The 22658-nt window shown below is 64.8% G+C and overlaps 2 protein-coding genes across 3 annotated transcripts in view; one reads left to right on the top strand and one right to left on the bottom strand.

The window, feature by feature from the left end:
* ARID3A (AT-rich interaction domain 3A) overlaps positions 1-17718 on the bottom strand; it is a 28348-nt gene extending 10630 nt beyond the window's left edge. The window contains exons 1-3 of the mRNA XM_032847014.1: positions 17551-17718; positions 13450-14099; positions 12321-12648 (exon numbers count right to left, since the gene is read on the bottom strand). Coding sequence (XP_032702905.1) covers positions 12321-12648; positions 13450-13856 — 735 coding nt within the window. The 5' untranslated portion in view covers positions 13857-14099; positions 17551-17718. The remainder of the gene's footprint in view (positions 1-12320; positions 12649-13449; positions 14100-17550) is intronic.
* Positions 16522-21681, top strand: LOC116860775 (basic proline-rich protein-like). 2 transcript variants are annotated; one of them, XM_032847015.1, is made up of 2 exons: positions 16522-17439; positions 21518-21681. In XM_032847015.1, exons 1-2 carry the CDS (start codon positions 16769-16771, stop codon positions 21558-21560), a joined length of 714 nt encoding a protein of 237 aa, XP_032702906.1. In that variant the 5' UTR covers positions 16522-16768; the 3' UTR covers positions 21561-21681. The 2 variants fall into 2 exon arrangements, with proteins under 2 accessions (XP_032702906.1, XP_032702907.1); XM_032847016.1 differs by lacking the exon at positions 21518-21681 and adding an exon at positions 19678-19931.
* Positions 21682-22658: the final 977 nt, after the last annotated feature.

Below are 22658 nucleotides of genomic sequence, written 5' to 3'. Positions count from 1 at the left end.
CACCACCCACTTCACAGAAAAGGACACTGAGGCACAGGGTGAGGGCTAAGCCTCCCCTGTCACCCCACTGGGCAGCCAGAGGGCCTTCCCAGCAGCCTGAGCGGGAGCCCCCCGCCCCACAGTCTCCCGCATCCCCGTCACCCCCAGCAAGGCCCTGAGTCCTCCCCAGCCTCCCCGGCTTTCTGAGGGACAACATCCTGCCCCCCCCCCCCCCCCCGCGGCCACGTGAGCTGGAGGCAGACAAGGTCGGGAAGGCTCAGGTAGAGGCAAGCCCACCCTCCAGGCGCACGGATGGGCAAACAGGAAATTCTTGTTTGTGGCCAACGAGCATTTCTGTCTGGGCCTCTGAGAAAGTCCTGGGGTCATGATGCTGACCCGGCAGAGCTGTGTGTCCATGTCTGGGGGTGGGGGGACCCTTCAGCCTCCGGGCCGAGAAGACAGCAGACCCCTCGGGAGCCCAGCAGCTCAGCCCCAGCGCCCGGCCCCATCCCCGGGCCCCCAGCACAGAAGGTAGGAGGAGAAGGTCCCTCCCAGCCACCACTGACCCGCAGGAGAGGGGCTTGGTCATGTCCATGTGGGCTGGGCACCACCAGGGCTGCCTTCCGAGGCGTGACTGGCCCCGAGAAGGTCCCGTGGGCGTGAGGCCCCACCCGGCCAACAGCACGCCGGTTCCCAGCCTGTCCCCAGGGGCCCGAGGTGGCGTCCAGCCCAAGGCCGAGGGGCCCAGGCTGTAAAGCAGCCGCCCGCTTATGGGGCCCCCGGGAGGACCTTTGCCCCTTTAACGGTGTCTGCTCAGGCCCCCTCCTGCCACCCGGGTGGCTCCAAAGTCCGCAGGGCCCCACCTGAGGCCATGGTCCTTCCAAGGCAGAGACAGGGGCCCAAAGTAGGAAAAGTCAAGGAAGGGCCCAGTAAGTCTGAGCCCCCCAGGAAGAGGCAGCAGAGAGACGCCCAAGGACACAGAGGCTTCCCGAAGCTGCGGCTCCCGGGAAACCAGAAACGCGCCCTCCACAGCCACCAGCGGGTCCCAAACGCCCCAGACCAGACGTGCTCAGAGCAGGGCTGCGAGGGGACGGGGACGGGTGGAAGGGCCGTGGGCAGGCCCGGGACCCCAAGTGCTGTCAATCTACCTACTGTCTCTGAACCTTAAGAAAAATGTATTTATGGAATCGAGAATCACATCACACAGAATTCACCACTTTAAAGTGAGTGTTTCAGTAGTGTTGAGTGGATTCAGAGTCCTACAACCATGGCCTCCTTGTGATTCCGGAACATTCCATCAGTCTGAACAAACCCCGTCCCCATCAGCCATCACCCCTCCCCTCCCCAGCCCCCGGCCCCCACAAGCCCCTTCCCGTCCATGGAGGAGCCTGGTCTGGACGTGTCACACGCGTGGACTCACACCCCGTGTGGCCTCCTATGTCTGGTCCCCTCCCTGTGCGTCATGGGCTCGGGGGCCGTCCCCGGGGCCGCACGTGGGGCCTCGCTGCTGCTGGTGGCCGGGATGTTCCCTGTTTGCCCATTGGTGGATGCTAGGGTGCTGCCACCTTTGGACTATTTTCACGAACCCCGCTGCTAGGACAGGAGCTATCATCTCCCCTATCTTCATACCCTTGGGGTTTTGGGTTAAGAACTGATTCCTTGTAAGTTCTGAGAGCAGAGCGAAGCAGGGAGAAGGTGGCCCGGCTGTTTTCACCCCCGTCCCCCCAGAAAACACCCGGGAGTGGCCAGGACAGACAGTCAGATGCTGCTTCCTTCTCGCAGCCTGCCAGGGACCTCTCATTTCTACACCCAGATGCCACCGTGTGCCTGCTCTCAAGCTGACCATGGCTCCCTACCGCTCTCAGCGGCAAGTCCACACTTCCCAGCGGCTGCTCCCATGCCAGGTGCATCCCGTCGCTCCCCGTCGCTGGCCATGCTCCCGCCGCACCAGCCCTCGGCCGTGGGCCCGCCGGCTGGAGCCCTAACCCTAACCCTCACCTCTGCACGCCCTCCCACAGTCCAGCCTGACCCCCGGGCCCAGGCTGCACATCCAGTGAGGCCTCGGCACCCTCACAGGGGCCTGTGTGCGCTCATTCTGGGATGGTCTCCCCCAAGCCAGAGGAGAGCCCCCCGAGGGCAGAACCAGGGACCATAGGAGCCGGGCACGGCACCTGGGATACAAGGCACCCACTGACGAAGGAAGGAAGGAAGGAGAGAAGGCTTCCTCAGGCTCTCACCTCCTCCGCCTGTCCCCTGTCACAGCTCAGCCCTGATGCACCTCTCCCAGCCCTGGCGGCCCCCGCCCCATCCCCCCAGAAGCCCCTCCCGACCGAGATGACTCAGCGTGCACAGCCGTTGCGGGGGGGCCCCAGGTGGGCTGGGAACAGAGTCCCTCGGGACTGCCCCAACCTCCCCCATTCACTGAAACACCACAGCTGCCAAGGGCCAGGCAGGCGGGGCCATCCCCTTCAGCCCATGGGGCACTTGGGGAAACTGAGGCAGGAGTCTGTGCAGCGCCAACAACGTGCTAAGTGCATTATCTGTGCTTCCCCGTGGCTGCACCAGGCGGGAGGCCCGGGGCATACGGGCCTCACCCAAGGTCCCGCGGCCCCAAACGGCAAAGCTCTGGCCTCGGCCCTCCCCGCAGTGACCCCAGAGCAAACCACGTCATTGTGCATGGAGAAAGCCAGACGGGGCTCAGTGGGGCCTCAGGAGGCGGCGGCTTGGGGTGGAACTGTCCCTGTCTGTGCACTGAGCCTCAGTTTACCCATCACAGGGGGCGGGGACCACGCAATCAGGAAGCCGAGGCCGGCAGCCAGGCCCCGGCACTGCAAAGGACGCAGGTCGGAGGGCCCGGCTGGGCGCCCGGGGAGCTGCGCTTCCGAGGGACCGGTCGGTCCCGGGGACTCCCAGGACGCGGAGCGCGGTGGGAGCCCGCACGGTGTGGGTCGGCCGGGACAACCCACTGGGCGGCCGTCATCCGGCACCTTCTGCCTGTCCAGGCCAGGGGTGCGGGCGCGCGACAGAGCCCCGGGCCGGTGGGGGATGCGGCAAGAATCCAGCGAGGCCACCGCGGCGTCGGCGAGGTCCGGCTGCGGCGTGCGGTAGGGGCCGTGGCCACGTCTGTCTGTCCTCACTGCCGTCCCGCGAGCTGCCCTCCGGCGCACCTGAGCCCTGGGACACCCAGGCTGCCTTTCGCTTCCCGTCAGCACAGGCTCAGCCTCCTCCTCACAGATGTGGCGGCCCCGGCGGGCTCGCCGGAAATTGGGGAAGTGATTCTGGGCAGGGCACAGACATCTGTCCGCTCAGCCGGCCACGTGTCCCTTCAGAGAGACATGGCACCCCACCCACGACGGACAGTAATAAAAAGCTCTAGAAACAAGTCACAAAGGCCCCCACGGAGCTGAACCTCCAAGGCGCTGCTTTCTGGGTGACGGTGGAGGCTGGGCAAGCGCGTACGGCCGACCAACGCCCCCCTCCTGACCAGCCTTGCGTGTGGCCACGGCCGCCCCAGGGCGTCGCTATCGTCCCCCAGGAAGTGGGCGAGGGCACCTGCGGCCTCCAGGTGGGATGCACAGGACAGAGCTGGGGGGCAGGCAGGGGAGCACCGACCTCAGGGCCAGACAATGTCACAGCTGGGGAAACTGAGGCCCACGAGGGCACACCCACAGGCTGGAAAGCGGCAGAGGGACGATGGTGGGAAGCGGTGAGCGGGGAGGAAGCAGATGGCCCAGGTAGCCGATGACACGTGGGTCGGAACAGCCGCCGGTCCCCGGGGAGGCCCTCAGCCACAGGCCAGCCCCAAGCACACAGACGGCTGTCCAAGCAGGAGCCCACGTCAGAGCGGGGGAGGGAGCCACTGAGCACAGACTGCAGAGCAGCTCTGGAACCCCGGGATGGAGCCCTCGCTGCCTCTGGAGGGATGTGGATGTCCCAGCCTGCCCTTCAGACCCGGGCTCTCTCTGGGCAAGCCAAAAATCCAGAATCCTCTCCCCGAGCCATTACAAATCAACTGCCACACACAGTCTTGGGGTATTTTGTACAAGGGTCACCGCACAAAATCATCCTGTCACGCCCACCCAACTGCTGCCTTGCAGTGGCCCCAGGGTCCAGGGCTGTGGTCAGAGCCTGGCACCCGGGAACTCAAGTCCCGTTGTGGGGTTTTCTCGGAAAGGGGACCCCGTCTCCACCCGCACTCGTGCCCCGAGCAGCCCCAGAAGGTGCCGGCAGGGACCCTCCGAGGCAGGAGCTGCTCCAAGTGACCTGCCGGCTGTGGAGCGAGCCCCCTGCCCCCTCCGCCCCTCCCTTGCACGGGTTCTCGGAACAGAGCTGCAGCCAGAGCCCTGCCTGGCCCGGCCACAGCAGCCCAGCCCACACGCACTATAGGAAGCCAGGGGACTACTCCCCGCCCCCATCCTCTGCCCAGCAGTCGAGGAAGGGACCCTGGCCAGGGACCCCACTGGGCACACTCCCAGCCGGGGGCACAGGGACGGGATCTGCCCCATGGTGGCCAGCAGCCCGAGAGCCCCAGTGAAGCCTAGCTCCGTGGGGAGCTGTGAGCCGGACACGGCGGGCAGCCCCGGGCACAGGCAGCAGGCGCTGGCCCCACCCTGCCGCTCCTGGGCCGGGACACCATGAACGGTTATTAACTATGGCAACGGCCAGCACTCCCGTGAGCACTGCCTTGATTTACAGACAGGGAAACTGAGGCTCAAAGGGCGGCCTTCCAGCCATGGTGGGGAAACAGAGGACTGCGTGGCTTCCCGCCCCACGTCCCCTTCCAGAGTCAGGCTCCCCGCAGGCAAGCACACGACTGTCCCCGGGCACTCACAGGCAGGGGACGCCTGCCGCTCCTGGGACAGTGGCAGCTGGGGAGAAAGGATGGGGCAAGAGGGTGGGGAGGGGCTGGGCAGGAGGACATGGAGCCATGGAACCACCAGAGATCTGGGGAGCAGACCCCAGGGATCGGGTCCAGGCCCAGCTCGAGTCCTGGAAGACATCTGTGCCGCTGGTCACAAAGGAGGTGGGCGGTAAAGTGAGGGACGCAAGGAAGGTTAGCGGCCCCCCTGGGTGGGACCCTCACAAGTACGGGAGGCCCACGTTTGCAGCAATGGGCTTGACACCCTTACTCAGGATGGAGGTTTGGAGACACAGCCTAATGGGGCAGGGGACCCTCAGAGACCCCGCCTGGGGGGCAGAGGGTGACACAGCTTGACCAGGAATAGGGGCCTATGGCCACTCCCCACCACTCCAGCCTGGACAGAGACGTGAGACCCACCCCCACGACAATCCCATCTGGACAGCAGCCCCATGACCCGTGGCCCCATCCAGACACACCTACACAGCCCCCACCGGGACCTCTCCCCGCCGTGGTGGCACAGACCCGCCGACCCCTGTCTGGGCACTCGTGGACCCTCCCCACGCACCCGTGGCCCTCCCCACGGTTGGGCCGGCCAAGCCACCCCGACATGGTCCCCTGGCGCAGGCACAGACACACCCTCACTCGCTGGCAGATAATGGCCCAGACGGCCCGCCCTCGCCACGGTGCCGGGCCAACCCATCGGGCCCCACACCCCCACCGTGTGCCACGCATCGCCTGCCTCTGCCCGCGGTCCACAGATGCGGCCCAGCACCCACGCAAGACGCTGGTGCCAAGGGAGGGCCCGGCTCAGGAGCGCACGCTGGCAGGGGTGCGGCCCCGCCTTCCTGCCCTCGCTCCCCTGAGCCCTTCACTGGGACTGCCAGGGTCCCTGTCTCCAGGGGGCGGGGCCTCTCGTCCTGTGCCCCTCAGACCACGGCTCCCTGAGGTCGGCCTGAGGGTCTCTCTTCTTCCCGAGACACCTGCCACTGGATTCAGGGCCCAGGCCACTCGGGGGGGGGGGGGGGGTGTCCGTCTTAACTAAGGACACCTGTGAAGACCCTATTCCCAAACAGGCCGTCTGATGTCCGAGCAGCTTGGGGCACTGCCACTCACCTCCCGGGGCGCTTCGCCCTGCGGTGTGGGTTTTTATGGGCTGGGAGGGTAGGAGTGTGTCCCCGAGGTGCCAGGCACTGGGCCTGCAGGGATGGTGGGCAGTGGGCAGTGGGCGGTGCCTATTCCCCCTACCCCCGCCCCACAAGACCCTGCCAGCCCTGACGCTGGGGCCTTCAATAGGCAGACTGGTTACCGTTTAACCCCATGACCCCCAATTGTCCTCTGTCCGCATGCAGCCTGGCCGGTGGAGAAGGGGCCGGCGCCATGCCCCGCCCCCGGCGCGTGCCCACCCACCAGCCCGCACCCTCAGCGGCTCCCCCTGACCCAGCTCAGAGCACAGGGGTCGTGGGGTGGCTGCAAAACAGCCGGGAGGACGCCCCTCTATGTCCCCATCAGTGGCACTGGCCCTGGGGGTCCAAGAACTTCAGAAGGAGAGGGTCTCTGCCTCAGGCAGGGAAACTAAGGCACAGAGTGGGGCAAGCCCTGCCTAGCGTCTCCCTGACGGTGACTGCAGGCCAGAGACAGGGCACCCCGCAGCTCAGGGCGGAGAGAAGGGACCGTGCCCGGCCCTGCTCACACCTCACCCTCCCGGGGGACGTCAGCCACGGGCCCACGGACAGGTCCACGGCAGTCAATTCCAGCCAGTGACGGGACGCCGTGACTTCTGCTAATGGCTGATGGGTCCCCCCCGACCTCACGCTTCATGGGGCAGGGTGAGCGCACACACGTTGGAGCCCACTCACGCACACACACGTGCCACAGACCCACAGCCGCAGGGCGCTGCCACCCCATCCCATGTGGGCTCAGGGACCGTGCCAGCAGTGCTCTCCACACGCGCTGGGGTACGTGGCCCAGCCTCCCTCTGCTGTGTCCAGACCCCAGGACGTGCACCCACACATCTGTGAGAGGTGGGACGGGCCACACCGGGCTCACGCCCTTGTCCACAGACATACCAAGCATGTGGACGCACGGACAGGCTTCCAGATGACAGACACGTAACAGATGCTGCGGAGAAGCTCGCGGCCCCAGAACACGCAGATGGACACACGTGGAAAAGCCACGGCACTGGCACACACGTGGCTTCCAGACTCCCCCGGGGCCTGGCCCAGTTGAACACAGACCCCGGCGGACACAGGACCTCTCCCCCGCAGCTCCCGGGGACCGCGTGTCTGCCCACCGCACACCCAAGCCCACGTCAGTGGGCCGGACCCCACGTGGCACACGCACGCTCGTCCCCGATGGGAGGCGCACGTGGTCCCTGCCCGCCGGGCACCACTCCCTCCAGCAGCAGCGTGCGTTATTAGAAAGCGTGGGGCGGGCCAGGCACTTGGCAGAGGCCACGAGGGTGGGGAGCAGATGGTGGGCGTGGGGCCAGGCCCCGGCGGCCGTGACCCCACGGCGGTGACTGGGCGGCTGGTGGCGGCACAGGGGCCAGATAAGGCTCTTCCGGCTGAGTCAGTGTGGTTCCCGGGGCTGGCACGGGCAGAGGCACGGTGCCAGGGGCTGGCGGGCAGGCACCCTCCCCGGGCCTGCCACGGCCCGCTGGCTCCATGCCAGCAGCCACAGCAGCTTTGATGAGGCAGGCGCTGTCCCAGGCGGGGTGGGCTGAGCTCCCAGGGGCTTCCCAACACCCTCCCCACCCCCAGGCGCATGGCCCCGGCTGCTGGAGCCCCAGGAAGAGGCCCGGCGCCAGAGCCGGCCCCTAGGACACACGGGGCCTGGCCCCCAGCCCACTCTGTCCCAAGCATATCAGACGGACGTCGCCGGGTTCAGGACCTAGCGTCTGACCTCGAAACCTTTGCCCAGGCCATGCCCTCTGCTCATAACCCCTTACCCCACCGGAAGAATTCTCATCCTTCCCCCTGGCCCTGCAGGTCTAGCGTCTTCCTGCCCAGAGGACAGGTCCTGTAAGGGTCCTCACTCACCTCTCTGCTCCCCAGCTCCAAACCCTGCCAAGGCCCCTTTCATTTACCCTAATGTCTGCACACCCATACGCCTCCTGCTTTATGTTCCAATACGCAGACTCTACCCTTCTCTGTCCCCCAGAAAACTCTTATACACCCTATAAAGCCCCAGCCCCAAAGCCCATTCCTCCCTCCTCTAGCCCAGCCCTGATCCCCAGGGGCTGTGAGTGCCTGTGTCCGGCTGTGGCTCCCTGCAGCCCGGTGGGGGCCCCAGGTGGGATGAAGAAACCCTCTGCCTTCCCCTCCCCCACCCCATGATCCCAGCCACGCCTCCACCTCACGCTGCCCGGCAGACTTCTGGAGCCCAGAGATGTCACGGCAGTGGTGTTTACGGCAGCGAGACAGGCCAGCGTGTTGCTGTCAGCCCCATGAGGAAACCATCGCGGAAGAGAACCAGGGAATGGGGAATGCTCAGACCCACAGAGTGACGCTGAGCGGTGCTGGGAACGGCAGCCAGCCTGGGGCCCAGAGAGCACTCTCCGCTTCCCCTCTGACGAGGACGGTACCAACACTGCTTCTGCAGTCAGATACGGCCCTAAAAATCTGCACGTGTGTATTTCCTGTGGCTAAAAAAACCTACGTGGGCCAAAAGGGCTAAAAAACCCAAAATGGGACCCCAGCCTCTTGCAAAGAACACCCCTGAGGCCCACAGCCTCACCTCCACGTGGGCCAGGCCTGCTACACAGGAGAAGGGCCCCCATGGGCATCACATGGGCCCCAAGAGGCCCGGGGAGAGGTGGGGCCAGGCAGGGTCCACGGCGAGGACAAAGAGGCCACCAATGACTGTTCCCGCCTAAGTGCCTGTGTGGGTCCAGGCCCTGGGTCCTGACACCCTGATGTGAGGCCCTGGACCCACTGTGTTCATGGCAAAGGAGATAGAGGCCTGGGGACCCCATGTGTCCACCCTCCGGTACACACTAGGGCGTCTGTAGGTTGTCGACGGACTCAACCACCCACGTCCGTCTCCGTCGGTGCGAAGGGGAGAGCCCTCAGCCGCCCTTCCCTGCGGGATCGGGGCGTGAGGGGCACAGGAGACAGGCTCAGTCCGCCTCCTGCACAGCTAGGGGACACGTCTCAGCTGCAGTGGTCACCTCTACATCTTGGAGCTCATCGACACGTCGTGCAGTGGATGGACGTCACCTTGGAAAGCAGGCGGAAAACACCGCAACGTTCAGCGCAAACCAACGCGCAGGGAGACGCTCCCACCCTGTGACTGCGACAGCACAGCCGTGATCTCAGGTGCTGGCGAGGCCATGCACGAGCCGGAGCCTCGGGAGGCCATGGGAAGGAGAACAGCACGGCCGCTGCGGGAAGCCGCCCGTAGGTCCCTGAGAGGCCAATTAGCCTCACCACCCGGCCCGGCGGTTCCACTCCTGGCTCTGCGCCCATGAGAGCTGAAAACACCTGTCCACACCAAAGACATGCAAGCGTGATCACAGCAGCCCGACTCACAGCAGCTCGACTCACAGCTGCCCAAGGTGTAAACAACCCAAGTGTCCATCACAGGTGACAGAATCAACACAGCATGTCCACCACACGCCAGAGCGTCCCCCGGCCGCCAGCAGGGGTGAGGCCCCACGTGCGACCCCAGGGATGGACCCCGAGCCCATGACATGCAGGGAGGGAACCAGACACAGAAAGACACACAGGGTGTGAGTCCACGCGTGTGACACCCCCAGACCAGGGTCCTCCATGGACAGGAAGGGGGCTTGCGGGGGCCGGGGGCAGGGGGGTAATAGCTAAAAGATACGCTTATAAAAGTTTACGTCTGAGGTGACAGAAACGTCCTAAAATAACCTGGCGGTGGCTATGTCACTCCACGAAGACACTAAAAACTACTGAACTGCACACTTTCAACAGGTGAAGTATGTGCTACGTGAGTCTGATCTCAATAAAGCCGTTGAAAACAATCCCCAAGTTTGAGCTGCTGAGACCAAGGATCCTGATTCTTAAGCAGTCAAAGATCTGAGGTTAAGACCTACAGGGGCGGGGTGGGGGGGGCACTTTCTAGAGCCTGGGCCCAGCTACGTGGGTGACAGGAAGCCACAGGATGCCATGTCTGATGCCAGGAGGCTAAGATCCTAATCACTGTCTGCAACACGCCTGATCCCCGGCCAGTGGCTCGCGGCGTGCTGGCCTCCATCCGCGCATCCCCAGGGCCCCACGGCAGACAGGCTGTGGGGGTTCCAGGGATGGTTTCATGGCCACGAGCCCGCTGCCCCAGGTCCCTCCCCAGCCTGGCCTCCCCGAGACCATATTCACGGCTCTTAAGGGTTAGTAGGGGAAGTCGGCCCCAGGCCCCGCCAAGACTTGGGAGGAAGAGGCAAGAGATGGGGCCAAGTGGGCGGCTGGCCGGCTGGGCTGCCACGTGCCAGGAAGGTTGTGGGGAAGGCGCCAGAGTCAACACGGCCTGACGTCTGCTAGGCCGGCTGGGCCCGGGACGCTGCTGACACTGGCCACACAGGTGCCCGGCCAGCTGGGCGGGAGGGCAGAGCCGGCAGCCGGCCCCGCCATGAATGGGCAGGAGGAAGGTCCCAGCACTGCAGGGCAGGGCCACTTTCTCAGAATCCAATCCTATCTCCTGCAGGGCCCGACCTGGCAGCATCTGGCTCCCCCCGCCACACCAATGTCGGCCCTGCCCCAGGGCCTTTGCCCAGGCTACTTTCTCTGCCAGGTGCACTGTCCCTCCTTCCGTGAGGCTTGACCCAAATTGTGTATCCCGAGAGGCCTCCCCCCACCCAGCCAAAGATGCCAGACCAGCTCTCCCCGACACCTCAGCACGGCTGTCCACTTCCTGAGGCCAGCCTCCTCCACATAGGGGAGTCACCCCCCCAGCTCAGCGAGATGCTGAGCCCCAGTGGCTCTGGGGTTCCCTGATCCACTCTCGCTTCCATTTCCCCGGCCCTGGGCATCCCAGACAAGTGGGACAAAGGCTCCTGTGGCCCTTTGTTCCTGACATGCCGAGGGCACTTTGGGGCCTGGCCTCTGCCCCCAGTCCTCGCCTGGCCTGGCCGCCCAAACCCTGCCCCCCCAGGGGCTGAGGCCACTGAACAGGGTTGGGGGTTTGGGGTCCTGTGTGGCCCGGCCGGGGCCCTGCAACACTGGGGTATTGTCCAGCTCCAGCCCCCAAGCGTGTGGCTCCCGGTAACTACCGTGAGAACAAACAGCCCACGGCAGGCTGCGTGCTGTTCTGAACCACGGCGAGCTCTGGAGACCCTCCCTCAGCGCTGCAGCTCTGGGCAGGGCGCCAGCCCAGAAGGAGAGGGACACGGGGGTGGCGGGGGTGACTGGGGTCCATGCGCAGGGGCAGAGCCTCCAGGAGGGGGTGTGTGGGGTGCTGGCCACGCCCAGGTAGGCGCAGTCCGCTGGCTGTCACCCAGCCCTGGGCCCTGCCCCACACCAGCCAGACACCTGGGCAGCTCCATCCGTCCTGCTGGCTCCCCTGCCGGCTCCCCTGCTGCCTCCAGGTACTGCCCCCCACACTGGGAGCCCCCCTGCCCAGCCCCCTCCGCGTGTGTCCAGCCCACCCGGCTCAAGGCCGGGCCTTGAGCACCCTCCAGGAGGGGCCCAGAGCTGGTTCTGGGAGGCCAGTATCCAGAGGGGGCCGTCCCAAGGCCACACACAGCCACCTCCCAGCTCGCGCACACTAGCTGTCCACAGCCAGGGGAGACCTCGAAGGCCCGGGCTACTGGGTTACCGGGCTGGGGAGGCCAGGTCCCCGCTGGCCACTCCTGGAGGTCGGAGCAGGGCCCAGCTGGCCACGGACTGGAATGTGAGCCCGGCCGGACGCCATCTGGTTTCCATCTGCCCAGCCCAGCTCGGGCGCAACTTCAAAGGGTCCCCCGCCCCGGCCACTTCCTTTGCCCTGGCCGCCCGCAGGGAAGGCACTAGGACGGCCCTACTTCCTCCCCGCCCCTCCACAGCCCCAGGGAGTTCTCAGCCATCCACACCAACGTGGCCACCCCCTGCCCAACCAACCACTGTGGCCTCTGTGACCAGACTCCACGCCGACTGACCAGACCTCGGGCCGGCGTCCCCAAGCCCCCAGCGCCCTGCCCGCACGTCCGCCTGCCGGGCCTCGCCCCTTGACCGCGGCCCACGCCAAGCCCAGTTCAGCCGCACGGCCTCTGCCCGGGCACCTGCCCAGCTCAGAGCCCCGTGCCTAGCTGGCTCCCTGCAGGTCCTTCTGGGCAGGCACTGGGCAGCCCCTGAGCTTCTCCCTCCTGGCTCGGGTCCCCCTCCTGTCCACACGGGGCGCACTCAACCGTCGGCCCGTCCCACCCACGGGGTGTCCACAAGGCTTCATGCATGCGGCCGTGTGCCTGGCTGGCGTGGGCCGGGCGCCAGGACCCAGCAGCGGTGCACGTGCCCCTGCCCGCGGCCCCCCACAGCGCACTGCGCACCTGCTTGAACTGCTCCTCGTAGGTCCAGTCCCCGTGGTCAGGCGGCTGCAGCTGCGGCGCCACGTGCGCAGCCCCTCCGGCGTGGGCCAGGCTGGCCCCCTGGCGTTCCTGGCCACCAAGCACCCGGGGCCCACTATCGCCGCGGTAGGCCTGGGACGGCGGGGCCCTACGGGGCACGAGGGCTGCAGGGCCCAAGCCGGAAGAGCCTGGAGGCCCCTCCTCGTCCTCGTAGTCCTCCTCCTCCTCCTCCTCCTCCTCCTCCTCCTCGTCCTCCTCGTCCTCCAGGTCGTCCTCCAGGTCCTCCTCCTCCTCCTCCCACTTTGGCTTCCTGGGGCAGGCAGAGGCCACAGGTCAGGGGCGATGGCGCCAGCTTGCTCCAGCCCTGGGGCAGGGTCTGCTCTACGCCCAAGTCCTGGTCTCCCTCTCTCAACACGGGGACAGCGGCCCCCACATGCTCCAGGCGCTGCAAGGGGCACGGCTGTGTTTCCCATCAGCCCACAGCCCCCCAGGGCCCCTGCACACCTGCTAAGCCCCTCCTGCCCTCCGTGGCACGGGCTTCCTTGGTGTGGGCCTTTGAAATGCCTAGCCAGTTCCTGCCTCAGGACTTTTGCTCTGGCTGTTCCTTCTGCCAGGCATGCTGTTCCCAGCCCCAGACACCTCCCCCCCACACCCCTCCTTTATTTCCCTGTCATAACCCACAATCACCCCACTGCTCTGCTTGTCAAACATCTTCCCAGAGTGATTCCCCTGGGGTCTTGCCCGTAGCTGGCTGGAGGCCTGCACTGGGTCTGGCAGGAACGCACGCACGGTGGACGACCACGAGCCAGCTGACACCCACTGTGCACGGGTCCCTCCGGAGCCACTGAATCTGCTGGAGCCTCACTGGGCAATGGGGCTCCCGGCCACACGGGGCTGGTCCACGTAAGTCAGGCTGGAATCAAGCCTCCCCCGCCGCCCGTGAGGGGTGGCTCCTAGGTTGGTGAGATACCCACCATCCTCCAGAAAGTTCTAAAGGACAGTGCTGACCTCGGTGGTCAGCAGGGACAAGGGCTTGCCCTACAGCTGCCTGGGATGCATGGAAGGCTCAGTCGACACTTGTGCAGTGCATAGCCCGCGGAACCCGACTCACAGGTCACCGTCGGAGCCCACGTCCTCGAGGTGCCTGATGTCTTCAGCATGTCCCGGTGCCTCCCGGCCTCGGCCTGATGGGGCAGGCGAGCCTGGCACCCCTTCCTGGACTGCATCTTCATCCTCCAGGCTGGGGGGCCCATCCTCTGAGCCGCTGGGGCTGGGTGCGGATCCGAGGCCGGCGGCTGCCGCCCGCATGGCAGCCAGCGCGGCCATCTGGGCCCGCTGCATCCGCGCCTTCTCCGGCTCTCTGTCCTCCTCCGGGATGGCCCTGGCCCGGGCTGGGGGGCCAGCGGGGAGCTCGGCCGGCGGGGGCGGCGGGGGCGGCGCGGGCTGCCGGGCCTCCAGCTCCTGGCGCGCCCGCTGCTGCCGCTGCAGAAGGGTCTCCATGACGGCCTGAAGCTTCATGGCCCTTCGGGCCGGGCCGCCCCGGGCACCAGAGCTGGGCAGCAGGGGCGGCCCCTGCGGGGAGGGGGCCTGGCCGCACTGCAGTGTGGGGGCCTCAGGGGAGCCGGGACAGTGCAGGGTGGCGGGGGATGGGGGCGGGGACCGCCGGGTTCAGGCCGAGGGCATGCCAGTGCTGCCTCCTTCTCACGCCAGGCACCAGGTCACAGCGGCTGGTGTCGGGCTCATTCACGGGTTTGCAGAAACCTGGGGGCAGCAAGACCAACCATCAGACCACTCCAGGGCTCCTTGGCCCCATCCTCCCTACTGAAGTCAGACCACAGAGGCCTCTGGGAAAATCCCTCCCATCCATTCCCATCAGGGTGCAAACCGGGAGGCCTTCCTGGAGGTGGGAGGTGGTGCTCTCCCCATGGGCCCCCCTCTGTCTGCCCTCCAGCAGGCTGGGAAGTGGGGTCAGCCTGCACTGAGCTCCCTAGGGTCTTGAGGCAACCCCCACACTCAGGGCCACAGAGAAGCGTAGGTACTGACCACAGCTTCTGGGGAAGACCCTGGATTGTTGCTTCATAAACAGAGTGGGGGACCAGGCATGCCTGGCTTCTGATTGGCTATAGCCTGTTACCAGCCGCCAGAGGCCAGGTGGGTTCTGGGTTCCGGTTCTGAGTTCCGGACGCTGCCCCCACCCCTGCTGCTCACACCCCTGCTGCAGAAGGCTCCAGGCACCGCCGCCCCCAGGCTAACCAAGACAATGGCTGACCCAGACTGAGCACTCCTTGTACACAGGGCCTGAGAGAACTTTCCTCCCTCATGCTCCCACCTCATCTCTAAACCTTAACCTCTCTGTACCTCAGTTTCCCCATCTGAAGGACAGTGTCTTGACAGCGCCCACCTGTCTGTTCTCAAGCATGCATACAGCGGGCCCCCATCCATGCTAGGGAAGGGGGCTCTGGGTGGGACTCACATTAGGCATATAAAGCACTGAGGCCCATGGGTGAGCTGGTGGCCGAGAAGACACACACAGCAGGTTCCAGGGGAGGCTGGGTTAGGGGCAGGGTCTGGGTGACATCATAGACTCCCTCACCACCCCATGTGACCTCTGCAGGGGAGTTCTCCTGCCTCTTGGGACCCCAAGTGGGGCCAACATCCCAGCATGAGGTGTCGTGCCCCAGCCTGGGGTCTCCTCAGCATCTCAGGCAGGAACATCTGGGACCTGGCAGAGCTGGCCCCACCAGGACAGAAGGACGCAGGTCCCACCCCCGCCCCGGACCCCAGCACCAGCCACACCCCCTCCCGCCCTCCAGTAAAACCAACCGGGCAGAACCCAACAGGCCCAGCGGTGACACCCTGGACAATACCTCCCAGGGATGGGGGACGGGAGATGGAGGGGCAGGAGACTGTCCCTGACCTGGCAAGTGAGCCCCTCAGTGGCTCCCAGGGCAGACAGGTTCCCACGACCCTGGCAGCTAGCGGACGCTCACACACCTGGCCGGCAGCCCTCCCAACTCAGTGGCAACCCCTGAAGTGGAAACTGACCCTACTCACAGGAATCCTGCAGTATAGACACCCCCGCACCTCCCCAGTCAGGGGGGGTTCAGTGGCCCTACTGCCTTCTCCCCAGACACCCTGGAGCTTTCATCTGAACAGGTGAAAGGGCAGTGTGGGTGGGGCAGGTGGGTGGCCCCTGTGGGAAACAGGGATGGCACATGTCCCCAGAGGACCTCGGTATCCGGCAGGGGTCTCAGGGCACAAAGACCCTCTCCGAGGCCACAGGGCTGGAGAGTGGCCAATGCAGTCTGTCATTAGAGGCAGCAAAGCAGCACCCAGCCCCCCACTCCCTGTCCCCTCAAGGACTGGTGGTCACCCCCCCACCAGCCCAAAGAAGTGCTGAGGGCACATTTCACACCCAGTGTCTAGTCTGGTCCATTGCCCCTCCCCCACATTTGACAACTTCAAGACGAGCCCCCCCTCCTCACGGAAACGCTCCAGGCAACACCTCCCCTCCTGTTTGGGGGGCAGAAGGAAGAGGCCAGAGGAAGCCACTCCCCCCCCAGCCTCCCACCCCCAGGCCTGCTGGGTTTAATGACCCTTCCGGGTCGCCTAGTGGGGGAGGGGAGCAGGGCAGGCCTCCACGTTGGGGCTGGTGGGGGGAGGCAGGTGGGAACCCCAGAACTCCCCTGGGCCGTGCCTGGGGCCCCCATGGCCGCCATTAACCCTAAGCTGGCGACGCCCACCCCCTCTAGACCCCTCCCCCAAGAGCCCTTTGTCCTCAGCCCCCACCCCCACTTTATGACAACCCCAAGGGAGAGGCATTCACAGGCAGGGACCAGGCAGGGGTGGGGGGTGCTGGGTGGTCGCTGAGACCTGACCAGGGGCCCAGAAGGATCCGGGGCCACACCCTCCCCCCAATGCCTCCCGGAGAGAGAGGTCACCCGCTCGGGCCGGGCCTTGCAAAACACGGTTATTTAAAGAGTTGTGCAAGGCTGGGGCCCGCGGGTGGCGAAAGGGGCCCCTCACTCCACGAAGGGAAGAGGGGGTGGGGTGGGGCAGAAAGCCGGGGAGGGGGCTAGCAGAGTTGGGAGGGGGGCGGCCCGGAGGAAGTGAGAAAAGAAAAACCGAAGAAAGAGAAGAAATAAGACGACAAAAACCCCAGTCCGGATTTCAAAGGCTTCTTGGAAAGCGACCGATTTGCATGGGTTGGGGGGGCAACCCCTCCAGCCCGGGCGACTAAAAACGGAAGATTATTGACAAATCCGCCGCCTGGGGTCGGACGCCGAACGTTGGAGTTGACAAACGCGCGCTCCCCGCGCTTCCTGCGCCCGCTTTTGTGTCTGGGGGGCACTGACCGGGGCAGGGGGGCTTTTCCCGGGGATCCCCGCCAGAGCGCGGGCCGCCCCGCCGAGCGCACGCCGGGCGCGAGCATGCTGGGGTCCCCCTCCAGGGGCTCTTTTCGCCTCCGAAGCCCGCACCTCCTAAGTAAGCAGTCGGGGCTGGAGAGGGTCGCCGGGGACCTGCCCTCCCCACCCGGCGCTGCCGCTCCCCGCGGGGCTCCGGAACACAGCGCCCGATTCCGGGGAGAACGTGCGATAAGAACCCGGAGTGCAGCCCCCCGCGCGCGCCGAGGGACCATTTCCTTCCGCCGGGGGGTGGGGGGCAGCGCTCCCTCGCGACCCCCGATCGCCCTCGCGCAGTGTGGTGGGGGGGTGAGGTCTCCGAGGGGGGTCGCCGAGTTAACACCCCCAACTCCGACCCGCTACGGCGGCCTCGTCGGTCCCGAACCCCCATCCCCGTCCCTGCCCAACTTTGGAGACCCCCTCGCCGGCTTCCCGGGCGCACTGCGCCCACCCAGGGCCGGAACCCGCGGCTTAAAAGGCCGGCCTCCCGCCCCCCCCCGCGCCTCACCGCGCAGGGCCCGCTCGGGGGGCGCATGCCCTGCGCCTGGCGTCCAGCCCAGCCCCGGCCGCGCCTGGCCTCCGGCCCCGGGCCGCGAGCTGCGCGCTGCTGGCTCCCGGCCGCCGCCGGGTTTGTGCCGCGCGCCGACTCACCGAGCCGCCAGCCGAGTCCGCGTCTACACCCCCATCCGACCCGATTGGTAAGAGTCTCCCCGCGCGCGGCCTCCCCCGCCCCTCCCCTCCCCCCGCCGGCGCGCTCACCGCCCCGCAGACAAATCACCGGGTGACAAATCGCTCTCAGATGCAAATACCTCGCCGGTGATTCAGCGCTGCGGCCCGGGACGCGGGGAGGGGTCTCGGGAGGCCCCCTCCCCCTTCCCGGACGCCCCCTCGGCCCTCGCACTCGGTCCGAAGACGCACCAGCAGCCCAGGGGTGTTCGGAAGGGGGGGGAGAGTGGCCAGAAATTTTCAGGTCAGGGCCCCTTTAAATGATAATAAATAATAAAAAGGGAAGGGGAACAGCGACGCGGGAGGCTCCGCCCCCTGCCTAGGGACGGTGGGCAAAGTGCGCGCCGGGGCCCCGAACGCACGGGGCGCGGAGGGCGCGGGCTGGACTGGAGCGTCGGAGGGGGAGGGGAGGGGGGTGGACCTCCTCCTGGGAGGGCTGGAGGGACCGGAGCCGGGCTGGGGACCACTTCACCTTCTTAACCGGCACCTAGAATGGGCCGGCCCTGCCGAGCTCGGAGTTTCACCCCTGTCCCATAGACTGGCGGCTTGACTCTAGTGACTGCCCCCACTACCCCAGCCTCCGCGGCCTTATCTGTAGAATGGGGATTAAACACCCGGTAGTGACTAGGGCTATGAGACCGAGAACAGGAGCAGGCCGGGATGCCAGGAGGGCACCAGGGCCCTGCGGTGGGGGCGCTGCAGGGTGGGGAGGGGTCTGGAGAGGGAATGGCTGGGGGGGGGCGGGGGCACTGCTCCAGCAGAGTCGTGGGGGTGGTGGAGTGACTCGAGGAACATCAAGACGACCCCCACCCCCTCCAGGACTATCACCCTCTAGGATAGACAAGATTATTCCCCGGGTGATAGGAACAGTTTTCTCCCTCGGAGCCTGCCACGGCCGTGCGCCCTGGGCGCGGCGCTCACATCTTACGTAGAAGAGACTCTCAGTGTCCCCAGAGGCACAGAGTAGGGCTGGGGGGGAGGGGGTGTGTGGCCTCAGCGGGTCTGTCGCCCAGAGGCAATCCTCAGGGGCTAGTGCAGAGACCCAGGCCCCAGCCCAAAGAGCCAAACGGGAGCATGGTGGGGGGAGGGGGAGTTGGCATGGTGGGGAACTTCTGAAGGGTCTGGCCCTCAGTGCTGGTTTCTTGGGCAGCCCTGTCCCTGTGCCCTAAGGCACACAGCCCTGACACCTTTTTAGGACATCAAGCCTCCCTGCAAATTGCAGGTTTCCTGCTGGGGGTGGGGGGGGATTCCCAAGCCAAGGTGATGGGTGAGGGAAAGCTACCCCCAGCCCAGGCTGCAGCCCTGCCCGCCAGCCCCAGGGCCTCTCCTATTTAATGGTAGCAGGTGGCAGAGGCCTCCACTTTAGGCTGTTAAACACCCAGCCCCAGCTGCCTGCCTCCCCCGACCTCCACTGGGAGGGGCAGAGAGATCTGCCCAAGGAGGGGAAAGTTTGGAGAGACCCAGGTGAGCTGGGTCCCCATAAGGGTCCAGGCCCCAGGCCCCACTTCTCCAAAGTGCAAGAGAGCCTCTCCCCTACCAAAGAGCCAAACAGATCTGAATGCACCCCCTGCCCCACCCCAGCTTGGATGCCGGGCCTCTCTGTGCCTCAGTTTCCCCCTGTAAAACACATCTACATCAATTCATTCCTTGCAGAATTGTTTTGAGGGTTCTATTTACTTCTGTTCAGAAGAAGGGGGGCATGGTGGGGATACTCAGAAGGGCAGGTGGGGTGCTGCCCCTCCCCCATCTCCCAGGGGAAAGCTGCTGTCCCTATTCCCCCAGAGGTGCCCAGCCCCAGAGGGTGAGGGGCTGCAGGATTCCCAGCTGCCTCCAGTGAGGGGGCCCCTATTTTTAGCGCCAGGAGGGAGCTGGGAATTGATACACAGACTTGCTGGCTCCACTGGGAGTGGGCAGCAGGCCCAGGTCCCCGCTCACCTGCTCCCCACTTGGGGGTGGGGGTGGGGGGCACGCTCTTCAAAATTCACCCAAATCCCCTACTGTCCACCTGCCCATGTTATTCCTGCTCAAACATATTCCCACACTGGGGCCTTTGCCCTGGTGGCTCCCCTGCGGGAGTGCCCTTCCCCAGTCACCGGATAGCACCCTGTCCTGATGCAAACTGCAGCCTCAGCTCCTGGGGGGGTGTCCCTCCTTGACCTCTCAGGGTCAGATGTGCCCCCATCACGTCAGCCCATTTTATCTTCATCCAGGTGCTCTGTTCTGAAATGTCTTGATTCCGTTTAACTGTCCGACCTTGCTGGAAGCTGGATCTCCAACCCTCTAGGCTGTGCATGGCACACAGTAGGTGCTCAATAAATGTTGGTTGGTTGGTTGAATGAATTCATGCGTTCCCTGTCTCACCCCATGGGATTTTTGGTGTCTGTCTACACAGAGGTGGAGGGCAGATGGAACAATTCACCATCTTGATTTCCAAAATCAAGGCCAAACAGGCCTGGGACGGGGTGTTGGGCGCTGTCACTGAGCCCTGGCCCTGGCCTCTTGTTGACTTGTCCCTGTGAGCCAGGCTCCATGGAAATGCAGTTCTTACAACTTTGAAAACAAAAAAGAAGCAAATATGCTAGTAATTACGGGTTATGTGATAATACATCCAGCCTAATTTAATGTAGATTTTTTTCAAGTTGTTTTTTTTTTAAGATTTTTTAATTAATTTATTTGACAGACAGAGATCACAAACAGGCAGAGAGGCAGGCAGAGAGAGAGGGGGAAGCAGGCTCCCCACGGAGCAGAGAGCCTGAAGCTATGCGGGGCTCAATCCCAGGACCCTGGGACCATGACCTGAGCCAAGGGCAGAGGCTTAACCCACTGAGCCACACAGGTGCCCCTTTTTTCAAGTTTTTAAAAGATTTTTACTTGTTTATTAGAGATGGGGGGGCAGAGGGAGAAGCAGGCTCCCCGCTGAGCAGGAAACCTGGATCATGACCTGAGCCCCCCAGGCGCCCCTTTGTTAGTTTTTATATCAACATAGTTATACAATATCACATTTGGTACTTTTTTAAGGACGGGACTCATGAGCCAAAAGTGGGTAAGACCCGGGAAATTCATACTGCGGCTCTGCTTCACCCATCTTGCGGCGGGGAAACGTTCGGCCAGGGTCGGGGTTGGGGTACCCATGAGCGCCCCCCGCCCAGGCGCTGGGGACGCCTCGGCGGAGTTGAGCCCGGAACCTCCGTGGGGCGCGCGCACCACCTGCCGGGCACCTGCGGGGCTGCAGTCAGGGGCGGGGCCGGCACCGGCGCGCCTGGGCTCCCGCGGGCGGCCGCCAGGTGGCGCCCTATCCCTTGACAACGAGATCCTCGGGTCAGACCGGGAAACCGAGGCCGCGGAGGTCTTTTCTCCCCTGTAGCTCTTCGGAGCGCTCTGCGGTAGACCCGCTGGATAAGGGCGGGATCCCCGGTGTATTGCTATCGCACGGGACTTCCCTGTACTAAAAGGTTTTCGGGGCGCCTGGGGGGCTCAGCGGGTTAAGCCTCTGTCTTCGGCTCAGGTCATGGTCTCAGGTCCACCCGTGTGCTGCTCCCTGCTCAGCGGGGAGCCTGCCTCCCCCCACCCCTGCCTGCTGGTCCCCCACTCGCTCGCGGTAAGTGGGTAAACACGGTCTCAGCAGGTTGTTTACTGCTTCCCTCGCAGGTGGACTGTGCTGCCTGGTACGCAGTCTGTGGCTAGGAACCGTCGTGGTCCTGAAATAGCTGGGACCGCGTCCCTCCTCACTTAGAAGCCCCATGGCTCCCAGCACCCTTGGCAAAGACCCAGATCGTCCCTGCTGCTGGCGACCTTCCCACTTCACCCTCCTCTGGCCCCATGGGCCTTAACCCACTAGACATAGCCTGCCTCGGGGCCTTTGCACTGCCTGTGCCTTCCGACCCTTTTGCTCTTCCACCACCTCCAAGCTGCATTCACATTTCCCAGACTCGCCTCCTCCAGGAAGCCTTCCTGCACCTGCCCCCACGGAGGCAGGCTCCCAGTTACTCACAGAGGGCACCCAGGTCTCTTCCTAACCTTCTTCCCTGCGGTCGCTTTGTGTCTCCGCAGGTCATTCGCCCCCTCTGTGGACAAGTACACAGGGACTCTGTAGAGGTTGCTCCTTGTCTCTGCTGTGGCCCAGTCCCCAGGGCAGAGCCTGGCACCCAGGGAGGGCCTCTGCAGACAAGATCCGGCCGAGCAGGCTCTGGAGGACTCCTCCTGGACCTCCCTCTCAACCCTTGGACTGTGTGTGTTTTTCTGAGTTCGCTGTAAATCCTGATAGGAACCCGAGGTTCTCCCCGACAGCCGCACTCGGCAGAATTGTGCCACCATGTCCCAACCAGAATCCACCCACCCTACTTGGATCTCCCCGTTGCCCACCCTCCCTCCTCACCACCCCTCCCCCCTTTCCCCGGGCAGGGGCTCATCTCTTCTCCACTCCCACAACGTCCTCATCACAAGGGTGCTGTTAGGTGGGCTCGTACATCAGGTAACATTGGGGGGGTGTCTTTTTGTCCTGCGTGATTCTGGGAGATCGTCCCCGGGGCCACCTGTCTGCACAGGGCGTCCACAACGACTTCCCACTGAGGGGTGTTCCATGGTGCAGGCCAAACCCTTTGCCCACCCACTCACCGGCTGGAGGACCCACGAGCTGTTCCCGTGGCAGTGACCTCAGGTAAAGCTGCTGTGGGAACACGTGAAGGGGTTTTGCGTAAAGGGACTTTTCATTTCTCCGACATGAAGTCCCCAGAGCCCCTTCTTTACCTTATTTTTTTAAAAATTCATTTTCCAAAAAAATAAAATAGAACGAAGAATAAAAATTCATCTTCTCCAGCAGCAAAGGTGCCGCCCCCTCTGCACATACCTGTGTTAGCCCCCACAGCACACTTGTGCTTTCTCCACAAACGTGTACTCAGCCCCACTGTGCGTGGGGTCCTGGGACACAGTGGGGACCGAGTCAGGGAGGCACCCAGCAGGTAACAGGAGGACGTCGGTGTTGTGATGGGGGTGGCAAGGGACACGTGGGTGAGAGGGTCCCAGGAGTGCTTTCTAGAGGAGGAGCAGCTGAGCTCAGACCTGATGGGTGAGCAAGAACAGCTGGCGTGACAGAGGGACCAGCGTGTGCAAAGGCCCAGGGGCAGAGGGATGGCAGCAGTTCAAGCAGCTGCAGAGAGACCATGAGTTGGGAGGGCAGGGGTGGAGGCCGGGG

Source organism: Lontra canadensis, unplaced genomic scaffold, assembly GCF_010015895.1.
Source record: "Lontra canadensis isolate GAN:19392208 unplaced genomic scaffold, GSC_riverotter_1.0 scaffold184, whole genome shotgun sequence".
NCBI classification, from domain to species: Eukaryota; Metazoa; Chordata; class Mammalia; order Carnivora; family Mustelidae; genus Lontra; species Lontra canadensis.
The sequence above is the reverse complement of the archived record's forward strand: the minus strand, read 5'-3'. Positions and strand labels throughout refer to the sequence as shown.

Coding starts and splice junctions, on each gene's coding strand:
- LOC116860775 (XM_032847015.1), top strand. CDS start 16,769: ATGCTGGGGTCCCCCTCCAGGGGCTCTTTTCGCCTCCGAAGCCCGCAC. Junction 17,440..21,517: donor ACCCCCATCCGACCCGATTG/GTAAGAGTCTCC, acceptor GTGTCTCCGCAG/GTCATTCGCCCCCTCTGTGG.